The sequence below is a fragment of the Phyllobates terribilis genome, unplaced genomic scaffold (genome assembly GCF_046119375.1).
Source record: "Phyllobates terribilis strain yellow unplaced genomic scaffold, ASM4611937v1 Scaffold_120__1_contigs__length_5212024, whole genome shotgun sequence".
NCBI classification, from domain to species: Eukaryota; Metazoa; Chordata; class Amphibia; order Anura; family Dendrobatidae; genus Phyllobates; species Phyllobates terribilis.
In genome coordinates, this window is record NW_027362880.1 from 1,060,907 (window position 1) to 1,078,771 (window position 17,865).

Sequence of the window (17,865 nt, forward strand, 5' to 3'; positions counted from 1 at the left end):
TCAAACTGTCCACTTAGGAAGCAACACTGATTGACAATCAATTTCACATGCTGCTGTGCAAATGGAATAGACAATAGATGGAAATTATTGGCAATTATCAAGACACACTCAATAAAGGAGTGTTTCTGCAGGTGGGAACCACAGACCATATCTCAGTACCAATGGTTTCTGGCTGATGTTTTGGTCACTTTTGAATGTTGGCTGTGTTTTCACACTCGTGGTAGCATGAGACGGACTCTACAACCCACAGAAGTTGCTCGGGTAGTGCAGCTCATCCAGGATGGAACATCAATGCGAGCTGTGGCAAGAAGGTTTGCTGTGTCTGTCAGCGTAGTGTCCAGAGGCTGGAGCCGCTACTAGGAGACAGGCCAGTACACCAGGAGATGTGGAGGGGGCCGTAGGAGGACTACAACCCAGCAGCAGGACCGCTACCTCTGCCTTTGTGCAAGGAGGAGCACTGCCAGAGCCTTGCAAAATGACCTCCAGCAGGCAACAAATGTGCATGTGTCTGCACAATCAATTAGAAACCGACTCCATGAGGGTGGTAGGAGGGCCCGACGTCCACAGATGGGGGTTGTGCTCACAGCCCAACACCGTGCAGGACGCTTGGCATTTGCCACGGAACACCAGGATTGGCAAAGTCGCCACTGGCACCCTGTGCGCTTCACAGATGAAAGCAGGTTCACACTGAGCTCATGTGACAGTCTGGAGACGCCGTGGAGAGCGATCTGCTGCCTGCAACATCCTTCAGCATGACTGGTTTGGCAGTGGGTCAGTAATGGTGTGGGGTGGCATTTCTTTGGAGCCAGACTGCCATTAGGTACCAAGGTGAGATCCTCAGACCCCTTGCGAGACCATATGTTGTTGCGGTTGGCCCTGGGTTCCTCCTAATGCAGGACAATGTCAGACCTCATGTGGCTGGAGTGTGTCAGCAGTTCCTGGAAGATGAAGGCATTAAAGCTATGGACTGGCCCGCCCGTTCCCCAGACCTGAATCCGATTGAGCACATCTGGGACATCCTGTCTCGCTCCATCCACCAAGGTCACGTTGCACCACAGACTGTCCAGAAGTTGGCGGATGCTTTAGTCCAGTCTGAGAGGAGATCCCACAGGAGACCATCCGCAACCTCATCAGGAGCATGCCCAGGCATTGTAGGGAGGTCCTATAGACACGTGGAGGCCACACACATTACTGAGCCTCATTTTGACTTGTTTTAAGGACATTACATCAAAGTTGGATCAGCCTGTAGTGTGTTTTTCCACTTTAATTTTGGTGGTGACTCCAAATCCAGGCCTCCATTGGTTAATAAATTTGATTTCCATTGATGATTTTTGTGTGATTTTGTTGTCAGCACATTCAACTTTGTACAGAACAAAGTATTCAATGAGAATGTTTCATTCATTCAGATCTAGGATGTGTTATTTGAGTGTTCCCTTTATTTTTTTGAGCAGTGTATATAGGTTTTATTAGTAGATGTAAAGAAGAAAACTAAATACTGTAAAATTATAAATCTCCTCATATGTTTCCCTGATTATCTCCAGTAATTGTATTATTACACAGGATTTTTATGATGTTACATAGGCTCATCATCTTCTCATTCAGGTCTCTACAATTTCGGATCCTCTCAGTAAAATCTTCTATACAAGAGAATTTTCCTGATTTATCCATCAAAGATGGAAATGGACAAAGACAAGATGGTGGAGAGGATATTACACCTCACCCTAGAGATCCTCTTCCGGCTTACTGGAGAGGTGAGAGATTCTGATGACATCACATTACATCATTCTTATCTATGGGAATAACAGATGGACAGAACTGGAGAGGTGAGGACTCTGGAAATGTCTGGAGGGAGATTTATTAATGTGTCTCTCCATAACCAGGATTACACAGTAGTGAAGAAGACCTCTAGTGAGCGCTGTCAGGACCCTGTGTCTGAGGGATGGGTGAGACCCCAGAGCCCAATCATTGGGCCTCCATCTCACCCCCTGATGCATGAGAACATCAATCGCCAGAAGATCCTAGAACTCACCTACAAGATGATTGAGCTGCTGACTGGAGAGGTGACACTGCTGGGAATGCTGTGATATTATACAGTAACGCTATGAAGGGATCGGTGGGATGACGGTATCATTGTATGTGTCAGGTTCCTATAAGGTTTCAGGATGTCGCCATTTATTTCTCCATGGAGGAGTGGGAGTATTTAGAAGGACACAAAGATCTGTACAAGGACATCATGATGGAGGTTCCCCAGCCCCTCGCATCACCAGGTAATAGGACTAAATACACACGGCCTATAATTATCTGTATGTAAAGAATTAATTCAGTCCCTGTATGTGTTTCCTCCAGATCTATCCAGTAAGAGGACAACACCAGAGAGATGTCCCCGTCCTCTTCTTCCACAGGACTGTGAACAAGAAGATCCCAATGTTCCTCGGGATCATCAGGTAGATGGAGAGAGGGTGTCATGAGATCTCCCCTATGATGTGTAGACGGCTGTGAAGGTCTTGTGCTCAGTCTTGTTTTATCTACCAGTATTATATGTTTTATACTTGTATAATGAGAACGGTGGAGATGGCAGGATTAGAGCTGATCATAGATGGGACTTCTCCATCTGTCTGTGACTTTTACAATATTTGTTTTAGGGTGAAGATCTGACCCATATTGATACTACAGAGACATATGTGAGGGGTGATGAGCTGTGTAAAGAGATGATTCCTACAGATAACCTCCCAGGTGAGTAGTAACCACTAAATGCAGAGAAGTCACAGATTCATCTCAGTCACCGGCTGTGGCTGCTTTATCGGTGGTGTAGTCCGGCCATGTCATAATTGTGTGATCACCAATTTACCTCTAGACCACAACATTCTCCTCCACCCAAAACTGTTCAAATGATTTTGAGCATTGAAAGCCCTTTTCTATTGAACTTATAACCTGGAGGATCCACCTACCAACTGAAATTAGAAGACGCTGACCCTTACCTCCTCAGATCTGTAAACTACAGAACCAGATGACAACGTATGTAGAATGTACAGACAAGTTAGAAAATCACTTGAAGAAAATATTATGATGGGCCTGTAAGAGAAAGCAGAGGGTAATGATGCTGTTGGCTTCCTAGATCCCTGATATCTTATTGGATGAATCTACCTTCTCTCCCTTCTGTGCTGCTGAATGTCCTCATATGGTCCCTACAGGACCAGGTCCAGTCTTTCTGGCCAAACTTTACTTTTATGATCGAAAACATTAAATGTACAATGAGGGTCAAGTGTGAATTTCTGTACATTAACAACCAAGTTTCCCTTTATCCTGACTTTTCAATTTCTTTTAAAACCGACTAACTTCATACAGGATTGCGATTAACTATGCAAAAAGCATTACACCTGTGCCATGATATACAGGTACTTCTCAATAAATTAGAATATCATCAAAAAGTTAATTTATTTCAGTTCTTCAAAAAAGTGAAACTCATATATTATATAGAGCCATTACACACAGAGGGATCTATTATATAGAGCCATTACAAACAGAGTGATCTATTTCAAGTGTTTATTTCTGTTAATGTTGATGATTATGGCTTATTGCCAATGAAAACACGAAAGTCATTATCTCAGTAAATTAGAATACTTTATACCACCAACTTGAAAAATGTTTTTAAAATCCGAAATGTTGGCCTACCGAAATGTATGTTAGTAAATGCACTCAATACTTGGTCAGGGCTCCTTTTGCATCAATTACTGCATCAATGCGGCAATGTGGCATGGAGGCGATCAGCCTGTGGCACTGCTGAGGTGTTATAGCAGCCCAGGTTGCTTTGATAACAGCCTTCAGCTCGTCTGCATTGTTGGGTCTGGGGTTTCTCATCTGCCTCTTGACAATACCCCATAGATTCTCTATAATAGATTCTCTATTGGGTTAAGGTCAGGCGAGTTGCTGGCCAATCAAGCACATTGATACTGTTGTTTTTAAACCAGGTATTGGTACTTTTGGCAGTGTGGACAGGTGCCAAGTCCTGCTTCAGAATGAAATTTCCATCTCCAAAAAGCTTGTCGGCAGAGGGAAGCATGAAGTGCTCTAAAATTTCCTGGTAGATAGCTGCGCTGACTTTGGTCTTGATAAAACATAGTGGACCTACACCACCAGATGACATGGCCCCCCAAACCATCACTGATTGTGGAGACTTCACACTAGACCTCAAGCTGCTTGGATTGTGGCCTCTCCACTCTTCATCCAGACTCTGGGAGCTTGATTTCCAAATGAAATGCAAAATTTACTTTCTGAAAACAACACCTTGGACCACTGAGCATCAGTCCAGGTCTTTTTCTCCTTGGCCCAGGTAAGATTCTTCTGGCGTTGTCTGTTGATCATGAGTGGCTTGACACAAGGAATGTGACACTTGTAGCCCATGTCCTGGATACGTCTGTGTGTTGTGGCTCTTGAAGCAATGACTCCAGCAGCAGTCCACTCCTTGTGAATCTCCCCCCAAATTTTTGAATGGCCTTTTCTTAACAATCCTTTCAAGGCTGCGGTTATCCCGGTTGCTTGTGCACCTTTTCCTACCACACTTTTTCCTTCCACTCAACTTTCCATTAATATGCTTGGATACAGTACTCTGTGAACAGCCAGCTTCTTTAGCAATGACCTTTTGTGGCTTACCCTCCTTGTGGAGTGTGTAAGTGACTGCCTTCTAGACATCTGTCAAGTCAGCAGTCTTCCCCATGATTGTGGAGCCTACTGAAACAGACTAAGGAACCTTTTTAAACGCATAGGAAGCCTTTGCAGGTGGTTTTTGTTAATTTTTCTAATTTACTGAGATAATGACTTTTGTGTTTTCATTGGCTGTAAGCCATAATCATCAACATTAACAGAAATAAACACTTGAAATAGATCACTCTGTATGTAATGACTCTATATAATATGAGTTTCACTTTTTGTATTGAAGAACTGAAATAAATTAACTTTTTGATGATATTCTAATTTATTAAGAAGCACCTGTATCTCTAAGTTGTGCGAGGCTGATGGCTGTAATATACTGTAATATACACACCTGCATGAATGTGTTGGTATGACTCAAGCCCTGGTATGTTGGATTCACTTCACGTCATGAATTCCATTATGTTTTCATCCTAAGGAATTCAGATTACTGCACAACCTCTCCTGAAATGGGGGCACTAATACTTCTCCACTCTTCTGATCAGGTTATTGTAGCTCCAATGGTCCACCATAAATAAGTGTAAGTTAATGTTGGAGTTCTCCCCTCATACATATGTTCTTGTTGAGGATGTAGCATATTTTTTATGTCTTTTTTTACAGGTTCATTCTGTATGATAGTTTGATTGTGGTGGGATCGGCCTGACTCACTTATGTGAATCTGTAACTCCCTGGTAGTCTTTAAAAAAAGGTCTCCATTACCTCTTCACAATGCCCGAGGTCTAAATTTAAGACACCCCAGCTCTGCACTATTATAAAAAGTTCATTTAAAATGTCTAATATTTCTTCTTGAAACTCATCTGATCTGAAAATATTGGAACTTAGCGATAATTTAGATTGCCAAGAACCACATGCTCTAATTACCCGCGAGAGGTTTCACCACTATTTACTCATTTTTTTTACTAAAGAAGCCTGTTCAGCTTGATTTCTTCAGTTCTTCAGTAGATGTGTTATGGTCTATAGTCACAGTTTTGCCCATCAGCCCTTTAACTTCTTTAAAGGGAATCTGTCCCCCCCCTGGGAGATGTGAGACCTCTAATATGGGCATACAGGTTATAGAAAAGTAAATCTATACATACCTGTATGGCCCATAGTAGAGGTCTGCTTGCAGTGAAATGGAGTTTTATAAAATCTGTCTTCACATGCTTGGCGTCCCCCGGACACCAAGAAATCCCCGCCTATCTCTTTAGTTAGGCCAGAAATTCCTGCCTATCTGCTTATTTAGCATGTCCCCACCCCCCACCCCGTCACAGGGCCCTATGATGTGCGCTCTTGTCACTCACTTCCCACTCATGTGCAATACGACGCTCACATCAGGAGCGCTTTGTTTCCTCCCGGCCCGTTTGTCTCTACAGTGTTCTGGTGCATCGGGGAGCCTGCACACCAGAACACTGCGGAGCAGTGCAGAGACAAACGGGCCGGGAGGAAACAAGGCGTTCCTGATGTGAGCGTCGTATTGCACATGTGCGGGAAATGAGTTAGACCAGTGCACGTCACAGGTCCCTGTGACGTGCAGGGGAGGTGGGGAACATGCTAAATAAGCAGATAGGCGGGGACTTCTTGATATCCGGGGGACGCCAAGCATGTGATAACGGATTTTATAAAACTCCATTACACTGCAAGCAGACCTCTACTATGGGCCATACAGGCATGTATAGATCTACTTTTCTATAACCTGTATGCCCATACTTTAGGTCTCCAATCTCCCAGGGGGTGGCATATTCTCTTTAACCCCTCTACATGGATCTAGACTTACACAGAGACCCCTAGGCTTGGGCCACTGTGTTATCTGCTGTTCTGTGGTGTGAGATGGGAAGAATAGTCTGGTATTCGGGTCAGAACCAGGAGGGCAGAGAAAATACAAAATCAGAAGAAACGAGTAGTCAGTAAACGGGCCGAGGTCACAACAGAAACAAATACACAAGCCGGGAGCTGAGCACAGAGGACTGAACCAGAGGAGAACAAGGCTGTATCTGGCAGCTTCCAGCGATATGCTTCCAGCTTTAGTAGGGTGTGGTGCTTTCCAATTGGCTGAAGCAGGGAGTAGATTACTCCAGCTGGACAGCACACACACCCATACTGCCAGACTGGATGGTACTACAGGTCCCAGGCACCCTAATCTTAGTGGCTGGACAGAACCTGCACCACCCAGAGCTTCTGGTTCTGACGTCTCCTCCATCACCAGCGCCGCCTGCAGGATGAATAAGGCTTCTGGTGACAGAATTAGACGTTGCAGGAGCAGATCCCAGAAAAAATGGGACCCACCATTTGCAGAAACGTTGATATGGCAAAATGAAAGTAAACCAGAGCAGTAGAAATCCCTATAAAGTGACTCCATCTTGGAAATTATAACCTTCAGGACATTAATCTATAGGAGTAGGGATTATTTTGACTCCACAGGCACTTTCCGGAAATTAGCACGCAGGGATGTTGGAGAGTGAAAATTGCAAAAATGCCATTTTATTACCCAACACACAGTGCCCTGATAAATTAAGTGGGTTCTTCTCACTATAGTAATGCCAAATACATGAATGCTAAATGTGGTTTGGGCACAGTCTTTTAGACTGTGAACTGTCATTGACTTGGTGAATAATTCTTTTTTTTTTTACGCAACTTGCCATTTTTACAGACACTTTAAGTAAAAATGTTAAAAAATTTAAGAATATTTTATTCACAAATAATACTTAATTTTATTCTTGGCAGATGACTGTACCAGGAGATCAGAAGGACAACTGACATCTTCAATTTTTAAATCACATGAGGTTGAGATCACACAAGATACAATTGAAGTGAATGCCATTACTCCAGATATACCATCATCCCTTCACAGCAAAGATCAATCATCTAATCCTTTGAAACAGATCCTGTCTTCTGATTCATTAGCGACTACTAAGGAAAATCGAAGTTACAAAATAAGCATTAAAAAACAAACTGCTCCTAAAGCAAAGAAGTCATTTTCAAGTTCAGAATATAGAAATACTCTTCTTAAACAAGAAAAAATTCACAGATCAGATCTTGTGAGGCACCAGAGAACTCACACAGGGGAGAAGCCTTTTTCATGTTCAGAATGTGGGAAATGTTTTAACCAAAAATCAGCTTTAGTTATGCACCAGACAACTCACACAGGGGAGAAGCCTTTTTCATGTTCGGAATGTGGGAAATGTTTTAACCAAAAATCAGTTTTCATTAATCACCAGAGAACTCACACAGGGGAGAAGCCTTTTTCCTGTTCAGAATGTGGGAATGGTTTTAACTACAAATCAGAGCTTGTTATACATCAGAGAACCCACACAGGGGAGAAACCTTTTTCCTGTTCAGAATGTGGAAAATGTTTTAACCAGAAATCGGGGCTTTATATACATCAGAGAACCCACACAGGGGAGAAGCCTTTTTCATGTCCAGAATGTGGGAAATGTTTTAACCATAAATTGGTTATGGTTAATCACCAGAGAACTCACACAGGGGAGAAGCCTTTTTCCTGTTCAGAATGTGGGAAATGTTTTAACCAAATATCAGTTTTAGTTATGCACCAGAGAACTCACACAGGGGAGAAGCCTTTTTCCTGTTCAGAATGTGGGAAATGTTTTAACCAAAAATCAGCTTTAGTTATGCACCAGAGAACCCACACAGGGGAGAAGCCTTTTTCCTGTTCAGAATGTGGGAAATGTTTTAACCGAAAATCAGCTTTAGTTATGCACCAGAGAACCCACACAGGGGAGAAGCCTTTTTCCTGTTCAGAATGTGGGAATGGTTTTAAATACAAATCAGAGCTTGTTATACATCAGAGAACCCACACAGGGGAGAAGCCTTTTTCTTGTCCAGAATGTGGAAAATGTTTTAACTTAAAATCACATTTAGTTATACACCAGAGAACTCACACAGGGGAGAAGCCTTTTTCCTGTTCAGAATGTGGAAAATATTTTAACCTGAAATCGGGGCTTTATAGACATCAGAGAACCCACACAGGGGAGAAGCCTTTTTCATGTTCAGAATGTGGGAAATGTTTTAACCATAAATCGGTTATGGTTAATCACCAGAGAACTCACACAAGGGAGAAGCCTTTTTCCTGTTCAGAGTGTGGGAAATGTTTTAACCGGAAATCGGTGCTTTATACACATCAGAGAACCCACACAGGGGAGAAGCCTTTTTCCTGTTCAGAATGTGAAAAATGTTTTAATCAGAAATCGGGGCTTTATAGTCATCAGAGAACCCACACAGGGGAGAAGCCTTTTTCCTGTTCAGAATGTGGGAAATGTTTTGTGAAGAAATTATCTCTTTTGAGTCACCAAAAAACTCACACAGGGGAGAAGCCTTTTTCATGTTCTTAATGTGGGAAATGTTTTACATGGAAATCAATTCTTCATAAACATCATAGAAACCACAGAGGGGAAAAGCCTTTTCATGTTCAGAATTTTGGAAATGTTTTAAGCGAAAATTGTATCTTCTTAAAGGGGTTACTAAGAAAAAAAAAAACAAAATAAATCAGCTCAACCATTGAGGAATCCAAAGCTCAGGAAACCAGCAGGGCAGCAGGAGTACGAATCAAGAGCAGAAAAAAATCCAGCTTCAATGACTAAAGACCTTACTGTCTGAAACGTGTCTGCTAGAAAATATTTTCCCCTCTAGGGGTAGTAAAATCCATGCTGTTATCTCAGGTTTTTGATATTTACGCAATAAAGCAATGTTTTTAGAGGATCATTGAAGCTGGATTTTTTTCTGCTTTCGATTGTTAAAGGGGTTGTCCTCTACTTGGACAATGCTTTGTCATTCCTCATGTTTGGCCTCGTTAAATATGACACCAGCGCTGATGGGGCTCAGGGCTCACATGGCGTAATAACCTGACCTGAGCCCCGGGAACACAAGTGCTGACACCGATGGAACGGCACAAGTATGGGAGCTTTGTATAATTCTTATAATAATTTTTGTAATAAGTATATTGTTTATCCATTATGTATATATTCAGTGTGTTCATTAATAGAGATTTGAATCCTTAGTTATAGAAATATAGGTTTATCAAAAGATCATAACCTGTCTACTTTTCAGTCATGCTCTTTGCGGTCAGAAGCATCTAACATTCTGAGATACAGTGGTGTAAAACAAAGTGTTTGCCCCGTCCTGATTTCTTATTCTTTTGCATATTTGTCTCACCTAAATGTTTCAGATCATCAGATGTAAATATTAGACAAAGATAACACAAGTAAACACAAAATGCAGTTTTTAAATAAGGTATTTTATTATTAAGAGAAAAAGAAATCCAAAGCTCCAGGGCCCTGTGTAAAAAAAGGCCCCACTCATACTCATATACACACACACACACACCCCACTTAATTTATGTTTTAACTGTGGTTTATCACATCTTTGGGATTCTGAGTTAAATTTCCCTAGCCACACTCAGGCCTGATTGCAGCCACACCTGTTCTCAATCAAGAAAATACTTTAATAGGAATTGCTTGACAAAGTGAGGTAGACCAAAAGATCCTCAAAAGCTAGACATCATGCCGCGATCCAAATAAATTCAAGAACAAATGAGAAAAAAGTAATTGAGATCGATCAATCTGGAAAAGGTTATAAAGCCATTTCTAAAGCTTTAGGACTTCAGCGAACCACAGTGAGAGCCATTATCCACAAATAGCAAAAGCATGGAACAGTGGTCAACCTTCCCAGGAGTGGCCGGCCGACCAAAATTACCCTAAGAGCGCAGCGGCCACTCATCCAAGAGGTCAAAAAAGACCCCACAACAACATCCAAAGAATTGTAGGCCTCACTTGTCTCAGTTAAGGTCAGTGTTCAAGACTCCGCCATAAGAAAGAGACTAGGCAAAAATGGCCTGCATGGCAGAGTTCCAAGACTAAAACCATTGCTAAGCAATAAGAACATAAATGCTCTTCTCAGTTTTGTCTGAAAACATCTTGATGATCTCCAAAGACTTTTGGGAGAATACACTGTGGACTGGCGAGACAAAAGTTTAACTTTTTGAAAGGTGAATGTCCCATTACATCTGACATAGAAGTAACACAGCATTTCAGAAAAGGAACATCATACCCACAGTAAAATATGATGGTGGTAGTGTGATGGTCTGGGGCTGTTTTGCTGCTTCAGGACCTGGAAGACTTGCTGTGGTAAATGGAACCATGAATTCTGCTGTCTACCAAAAAATCCTGAAGGAGAATGTCCGGCCATCTGTTCGCGACCTCAAGCTGAAGCGGATTTGGGTTATGCAACAGGACAATGATCCAAAACACACCAGCAAATCCACCTACCTCTGAATGGCTTAAGAAAAACAAAATTAAGATTTTGGAGTGGCCTAGTCAAAGTCCTGACTTTAATCTGATTTAGATGCTGTGGCATCACCTTAAATAGGCGGTTCATGCTCGGAAACCCTCCAATGTGGCTGAATTACAAAAATTTAGCAAAGATAAGTGGCCAAAATTCCCCCAGAGCGTTGTAAAAGACTCATTGCCAAACTGCAAACGCTTGATTGCAGTTGTTGCTGCGAAGGGTGGCCCAACTAGTTATTAGGTTTAGGGGGCAATCACTTTTACACACAGGGTCCTGTAGGTTTGGCTTTCTTTTTCCCTTAATAATAAAGACCTTCATTTAAAAACTGCATTTTGTGGTTACTTGTGTTATCTTTGTCTAACATTTAAATTTGTTTGGTGATCTGAAACATTTAAGTGACAAACATGCAAAAGAATAAGAAATCAGGAAGGGGCAAACATTTTCACACCACTGTATGTGTAGAAGCTGTAACCGTATCTTTTGAAACACAGTATGCTTAGAATATTATCTATAGTCGGCAGCGAGTATTAGTTTTAACTGCCTGTCATATCTGATTGTGTATATTTTGCATTGCCTGTATAAGCTTGATCGGAATGAATTAGCGTCAGACGACCTGCTGAGTATCTCACTTGTCTCCTTGTTAAACAAAATAAACAGATTTTTACTGCGGACTTCAGGATGATCTCCTATCTCACTTGGTAGAAAGTGAACTATTTCTGTCAATAATTGTTTTTATTTTAGGGTCAAACATGTGGAATGTTTGTCCACTACTTGGACAACCCCTTTAAACATCAAAAATCCCACAGCGGGAGAAGTCATTCTCATACCAAGAGAGTGAAAAATGAAAAATTAATTACTGGAAAATCAAATTTTGTTGACCATCAAAAATGACTCAGATGGGGAGAAACTATATATGTTATTGACAAATTGTACAAAAACATATAAGATAATTAACCCCTTAATGACCACCAATATGTCTTTACTGACCTGAGATATAAGAGACTAGCATCCTCCAACAGGTGACAATCCAGCTGTACACTATAGCTGACAACTTGCTGCATTGGCCACAATCAGTGTTGGAACCGACCATGACCGTTTAACTCCTTAGATGCTGCTGTCTATAGTAACTACAGCAATTAGATGATTAAAGGGAAGGTGCCATAAAAAAATGTAAACAATTAAAAAAATGTAAAGTATTAATGTTTTGATTTTTTTTTAAATATTATTTGTTTTTAATGAAGTAAAATATGAAAAATGTAACAAGGTTTGGTATTTCCACTTTTAAACACTAGGGGGAAGAGCTGCTGAAATTTGCCATGAAAACCTAGTGTACAACTAGCTCACATTACGACTGCAGTAAATGTGGGCTGGGTCTGCTCTCATGTGTGTCATGTCGCTTCTCTACTCCCTTTCTGGGTGTTTGTAACAGGATAAGAGAGGATGACGTTTAGGATCACAGTGTGGAGCCATTTTGTTGGTGAGTGCCAGTGATACTGACAAGTACAGTGTCACCGAGGACGGCCGGCAGCGCCACTTCTGTTAGTGCTGCTCTCTGTATCATACGCTGGGGTTAGATACTGTCGTGGTAGCCCTTCCATGAATTTGGATTGAGATAATTATCTTCTGCCATTTTTGGTTCAAATTAAATAAATAAATACGATGCATCGGAGAAAGAAAATGACGTACAGCCAATGTCTGAGAGTATAATTCTAGTCTGCCCTCAGAACCCAAGCAACAAGTATTTATTACACCCCCAGAAGACAGGGGTGGCGAACATTACCTAAGAAAGAAAGTATTTTAATTGGAAATAACAGTCGTGCTTGAAAGCTAGCTCTGTCTAATTTACTATACTTTTAAAAACTAAGGAAAGCTTAACACGAAGACAGCTCTATATTTCATACAATGCCGTGTTATCGCTTTTATGAGTAACACTTATAAGGCTAATATTAAAATATTAAATTATCAAAAATATATAGGTAGATTTAATTGTCTAACATAATAATCAAAGCAAAGTATAAATAATTACCATAACAATACGCGGAGTGTTACACACAGTGGGATTATTCACAGCACATGATACACTACACATATCTAGATACAGGACTCAGTGTAGTGTATCACATGATGGGATTAGATACACCAGTCCGGGGCGTATCGCACACGATGACGGGATTAGATACATCAGTCCAGGGTGTATCGCACACGATGACGGGATTAGATACATCAGTCCAGTCCAGGGCGTAATGCACACGATGACGGGATTAGATACACTGGTCTGGAGAGTATCGCACATTTTGTTAGTGACCGCCAGTGATACTGACAAGTACAGTGTCACTGAGGACGACCGGCAGAGCTGATCCTGATGGTGCTGCTCGCTGTATCATAAACTGGGGTTGGATATGTGGACTGTATCACATGCGCGATTAGATACAGGACTAAGTGTAGTGTATCACATTATGGGATTAGATATTGAGCTCAGCAGAGTGTATCATACAGGATGGAATTACATACACAGTTTCTAATGTATGGAGCAGGGCCACACCTTACACCACTGCTCCCATAGAAGTGGACGAGAGGGGTCACACCTTACACCACTGCTCCCATAGAAGTGGACGAAGTGGAGTCACACATTACACCACTGCTCCTATAGAAGTGGACTGAGCACAGTCACACATGACACCACTGCAACCATAGAAGTGGACTGAGCGGGGTCACACATGACACCACTCCTCCCATAGAAGTGGATGGAGCGGGGTCAGACATTACACCACTGCTTCCATAGAAGTGAACAGAGCGGGGTCAGACATTACACCACTGCTCCCATAGAAGTGAACAGAGCAGGGTCAGACATTACACCACTGCTTCCATAGAAGTGGACAGAACAGGATCAGGCAAAAAAAAAACAAACCTGTTGTCCAAGTCTCAGGAATTCCACATATTCACAGGGATCAAATGGAATCTACAGGACGGTGAGGAGTTGGTCTCCAAAGCATACAACCACATGGAGGTCTGCGGAACACAGAAAAGCCACAAAGGACCATCCATCAACGGTTGGATCAATCCAGGAGAGGAAAAGCCATTCCATAGGTGAGAAATGGATTTTATTCATGACTATTCTAAGAAAACTAACATACAGTTTAAGTTTGTTCATAGCCATACAGATGCACATTTATGGTCTAGTTTGTATAGCCAATGTGAAGCAGAGAATCTTAGTACTGATAAAAGGTTTCTCTCTGTAAAATAGTTACAGAGAAGGCTTCAAAATGTGATGCATATGGTCCGTGTGTACAATAATTTAGTCTTTGAAGAAACTGACACACAGAAAGCATGGATTATCACACAGGACATCAGTCATACTGACAAACAGGCGGACACACAAGAGACCAGTCATACTGACACACAGGACACTGACGGGGATTACTCTGATTGTCCAAATTGTTTGATTTTGGCAGAACATATTGAATAATTGGATCAAATTGATCCTTGGACAGAGTTATTGTCCAAACTACACCAAGACATAAAAAAGGTTTCTGTTCGTACAAGATCCAATAGTAAAAGTGAAGATAATACCTCTACATCATTTGTACCAGACACACAAAATCCAGATATTTCAGTAGAAAGTTTACAGGGAAATGAATTACAAAGGAAAAAATTACATGACAGAGCAGCACAAATCAATCTTAAAATACACGATCAATTAATGAAAATTGTAAAAGACTTTCCAAAGTACAATGAGAAGATGGATGCTTTTTATAATGCAGATATTTTTGAATCTAATAAAGATAAATTCAATCTTAATGATGAACAAAAAAACAAGACATTCAGAGTTTGGTTACCCTCACATATGGCAAAAAGATTACAGACCACACCCAGACTAAATGAGGATAATGAACTGACACATAGTACAAAAGAAGACAGACTTAGACAATTGCTATTATTTACCACAGGAGACTCGCCCTCTCTTGACATTTTGCGTCATTTGAGTGCGAGTATCCATGATGACCCATTTGCTTTTTTGGTCAAATTTGAACAGGCCTATAGAATGGTGATGCCTGTTGGGCCTAATGAGGAACCAACATCCATGATCAAATTGTATGTAACAAAATTAAAGTACCTAGATCCTGTATCAGTGCAATTGGCTAATGTTCAGACATCATTGCAGGAGGCAACATCTTTTATTGACAAAATTAGGAGATCCATGAAGCAGAACCAGGTCAAGGCAAAAATAGCTGTAGTTCATGAGGAAAAAGATAGACAACTGACATCAGAGAAAACTCAACCAAAACCTAAACCCACATTAACATCTAGGAACAGAGATTACACTGAACATAGAGGTAAAAATATCACACAGAGGAGCAATATTAATTGTTATTTTTGTGGTATACTTGGACACTTAAAGTGGCAAGGCAGGAAATTTTTGAGAGCAAAATCAGAGGCAGGTACACCGGGAACAGGTAAGCTTGCAAGGGAAAACTGACTTATTCCAAAATCATCCAACAAACCTTCCGCCCCTCCATTCAATTCTCTCACATACCCTCACACTGACAGGACACAAACAGTCACCATATGCTCCATTAATCAGACAGATCAGAGAAATGACCGTGAAAGTCAAATTGCAGGGACACTGGTCTGCTCCCATCTCCTCCATCTCTCTGACTAGCAAAGAATGCTCCCACACCCCATCCATTGGAATTTGTGACTCGAGTTACATTGGATGACTGTGGAAGACCATTTCTCAATGTGATTTTGGCAGAACAGAGTGCTGTGTTTCTTATTGATACGGGGGCACAATTAAGTGTTACTAACCTTGATTTGATGGTAAAACCAGAATCTCCAAGTTGTAATATTATCAGATTCAGCGGAAAAGGAAAAACAAACGCAAAGCGCGTTCTCAATGTTATGTTGGAAATACCAGGTTCTTTCAAAACAGGAATTGACATTTGGCATTGTTGTGATTCTGAGAATATACTTGGCACAGATTTTATGCAGAAATTCGAATGGGTAATTGATCTAGGGAATCAAGTGATCTGGAACCTGTAGTCATTGACCCTAGTGAATATAGCCATGTTGGAAGTATTTGCTTGAATGATGTTGTGTCATCAGATCATTTATGGCCTGAAACTGGTGGTGATGAGGTACTGACTGAAATTGTACAATGCTTCCCTTCTCTTTGGGCTCAGTTCAGTTATGAGGTTGGGTACAATGAAGGATTTTGTTGTGAATGTAGAAGGATGTGATCCTCCTCCACAGCGTCAGTATAAATTGCCTCCAGATTAAATTGGTTCTATGTCTAAGATCATACAGGAATCGCTAGCTCAAGGTGTCATACCTAAGGCTAACTCTGTAAGTAACAATCCTTTATGGTGTGTATAGAAATCTGATGGTACATATCGAATGATATTGGATTTGCGGATGTTTAATAAACATACTCCCAATGTTGCTCCCATTGTTGCCGATACTCATGACATGATGGCAAGGCTAAATGCAAAGGCAAAATATTTCTCTGTACTAGACATCAGTAATGATTTTTCAGTATACCTCTTGAAAAGAGCTGTCAGTACAAGTTTGCATTTACTTTCTTGGATGAGCAATATCTGTTTTGCAGGTTACCTCTAGGAGCACATTTGTCACCTAGTGTTTTTCATCAGGTGTTGGTAAAGGTATTATCCAGATTTTCTAGGCCTGATTGCATACTGCAATATGTGGATGATATTCTGTTGTCTACTTAGGATAAGGAGTCACATGTTTCTCTTTTGACAGAATTGTTTGAACTGTTGTATGACGCAGGGTTGAAATTTAACACTAAAAAGGTCAAATTGATGCAGACCGAGGTCAGGTTTCTGGGAGTGTTGTTGAGTCCAGGAAAAAGACCGCCATTGCAGGAAAGAATAGAGGCGATCGCTTCTCTCCCAATCCCAACCACACACAAGGCATTGCGACATTTTTTGGGTCTTGTAAACTATTCCAGGAATCTCATTGAAAATTTTGCTGAAAAGGCCAGGCCTTTGTACGATCTTTTGAAAGGTGAAAATAATGATTATTTTGGTCCTTGGGATGTTGAACAACAAACCTCATTTGAACAATTGAAAATTAATTTACAGAATGCATCTGCTTTGTCCATAGTAGATTCTTCAGCTCCATTTGTTTTGCAAGTTCACCCATCAGAGACATCGGTGTCTGCTGTTCTGTTACAATTGCAGGCAGAAGAGTGGAGAATTTTGGGCTATTTGGTAGGTGTCTTCTTTGCAGTGAAAGCAACTGAACGCATTGGTTTTAAAAAAATCATTCTACAAACTCCTCATTCTACACTAAAACTTCTCTTTGAGAAAAATATCCCAGATATCCCACATCAGAGATTTGCTCATTGGTTACTGTCATTGTCTCCCAATCAAATTGAGGTAGATTATAAGGTCAAATATGTTCTTCCTCAGTTGATGCAATATGAAGGGCAAATTCATGATTGTCTCCAGTCTTTTCAGGATCCTATTCCATCATTTTTCAGACGGTAGGCAGAGGTAACAGATGAAGCAGTCTTTGTAGATGGTTCCAGATTCTATTCAGATGGGCACTCTTATACAGGATATGACATTTTTTATCCCAAAAGAGGACCAGTGGTAAAGCACAAGTTACCGAGTCATTTTTCAGCTCAGAGGGCTAGAAGCGGTAAGAATGGTGCTACAGCTGAATGAGGCTGATGATCAGTGTCCCATTGTAATCTACAGTGATAGCTCCTATGTTGTGAGATCACTGACAGATTACCTGTCAGTTTTGAAAAAGAGATGCTGTAGATTCTTCTAAGGCTATGTGCCCACAATGCGGAAATGCTCCGGATTTTTTCCTGAGCGTTTCTGCATCTCCCTGGCAAAAAAACGCATGCGGATT

At 41.1% G+C, this 17,865-nt stretch overlaps 1 protein-coding gene across 1 annotated transcript in view; it reads left to right on the plus strand.

The window, feature by feature from the left end:
* Positions 1 to 1,606: 1,606 nt before the first annotated feature.
* Positions 1,607 to 17,865, plus strand: part of LOC141201648 (uncharacterized) — a 46,574-nt gene continuing 30,315 nt past the window's right edge. The window contains exons 1-6 of the mRNA XM_073663673.1: positions 1,607 to 1,751; positions 1,881 to 2,060; positions 2,144 to 2,267; positions 2,347 to 2,444; positions 2,643 to 2,733; positions 7,408 to 8,963. Of these exons, the coding sequence (XP_073519774.1) occupies positions 1,674 to 1,751; positions 1,881 to 2,060; positions 2,144 to 2,267; positions 2,347 to 2,444; positions 2,643 to 2,733; positions 7,408 to 8,963 (2,127 nt within the window). The 5' untranslated portion in view covers positions 1,607 to 1,673. The remainder of the gene's footprint in view (positions 1,752 to 1,880; positions 2,061 to 2,143; positions 2,268 to 2,346; positions 2,445 to 2,642; positions 2,734 to 7,407; positions 8,964 to 17,865) is intronic.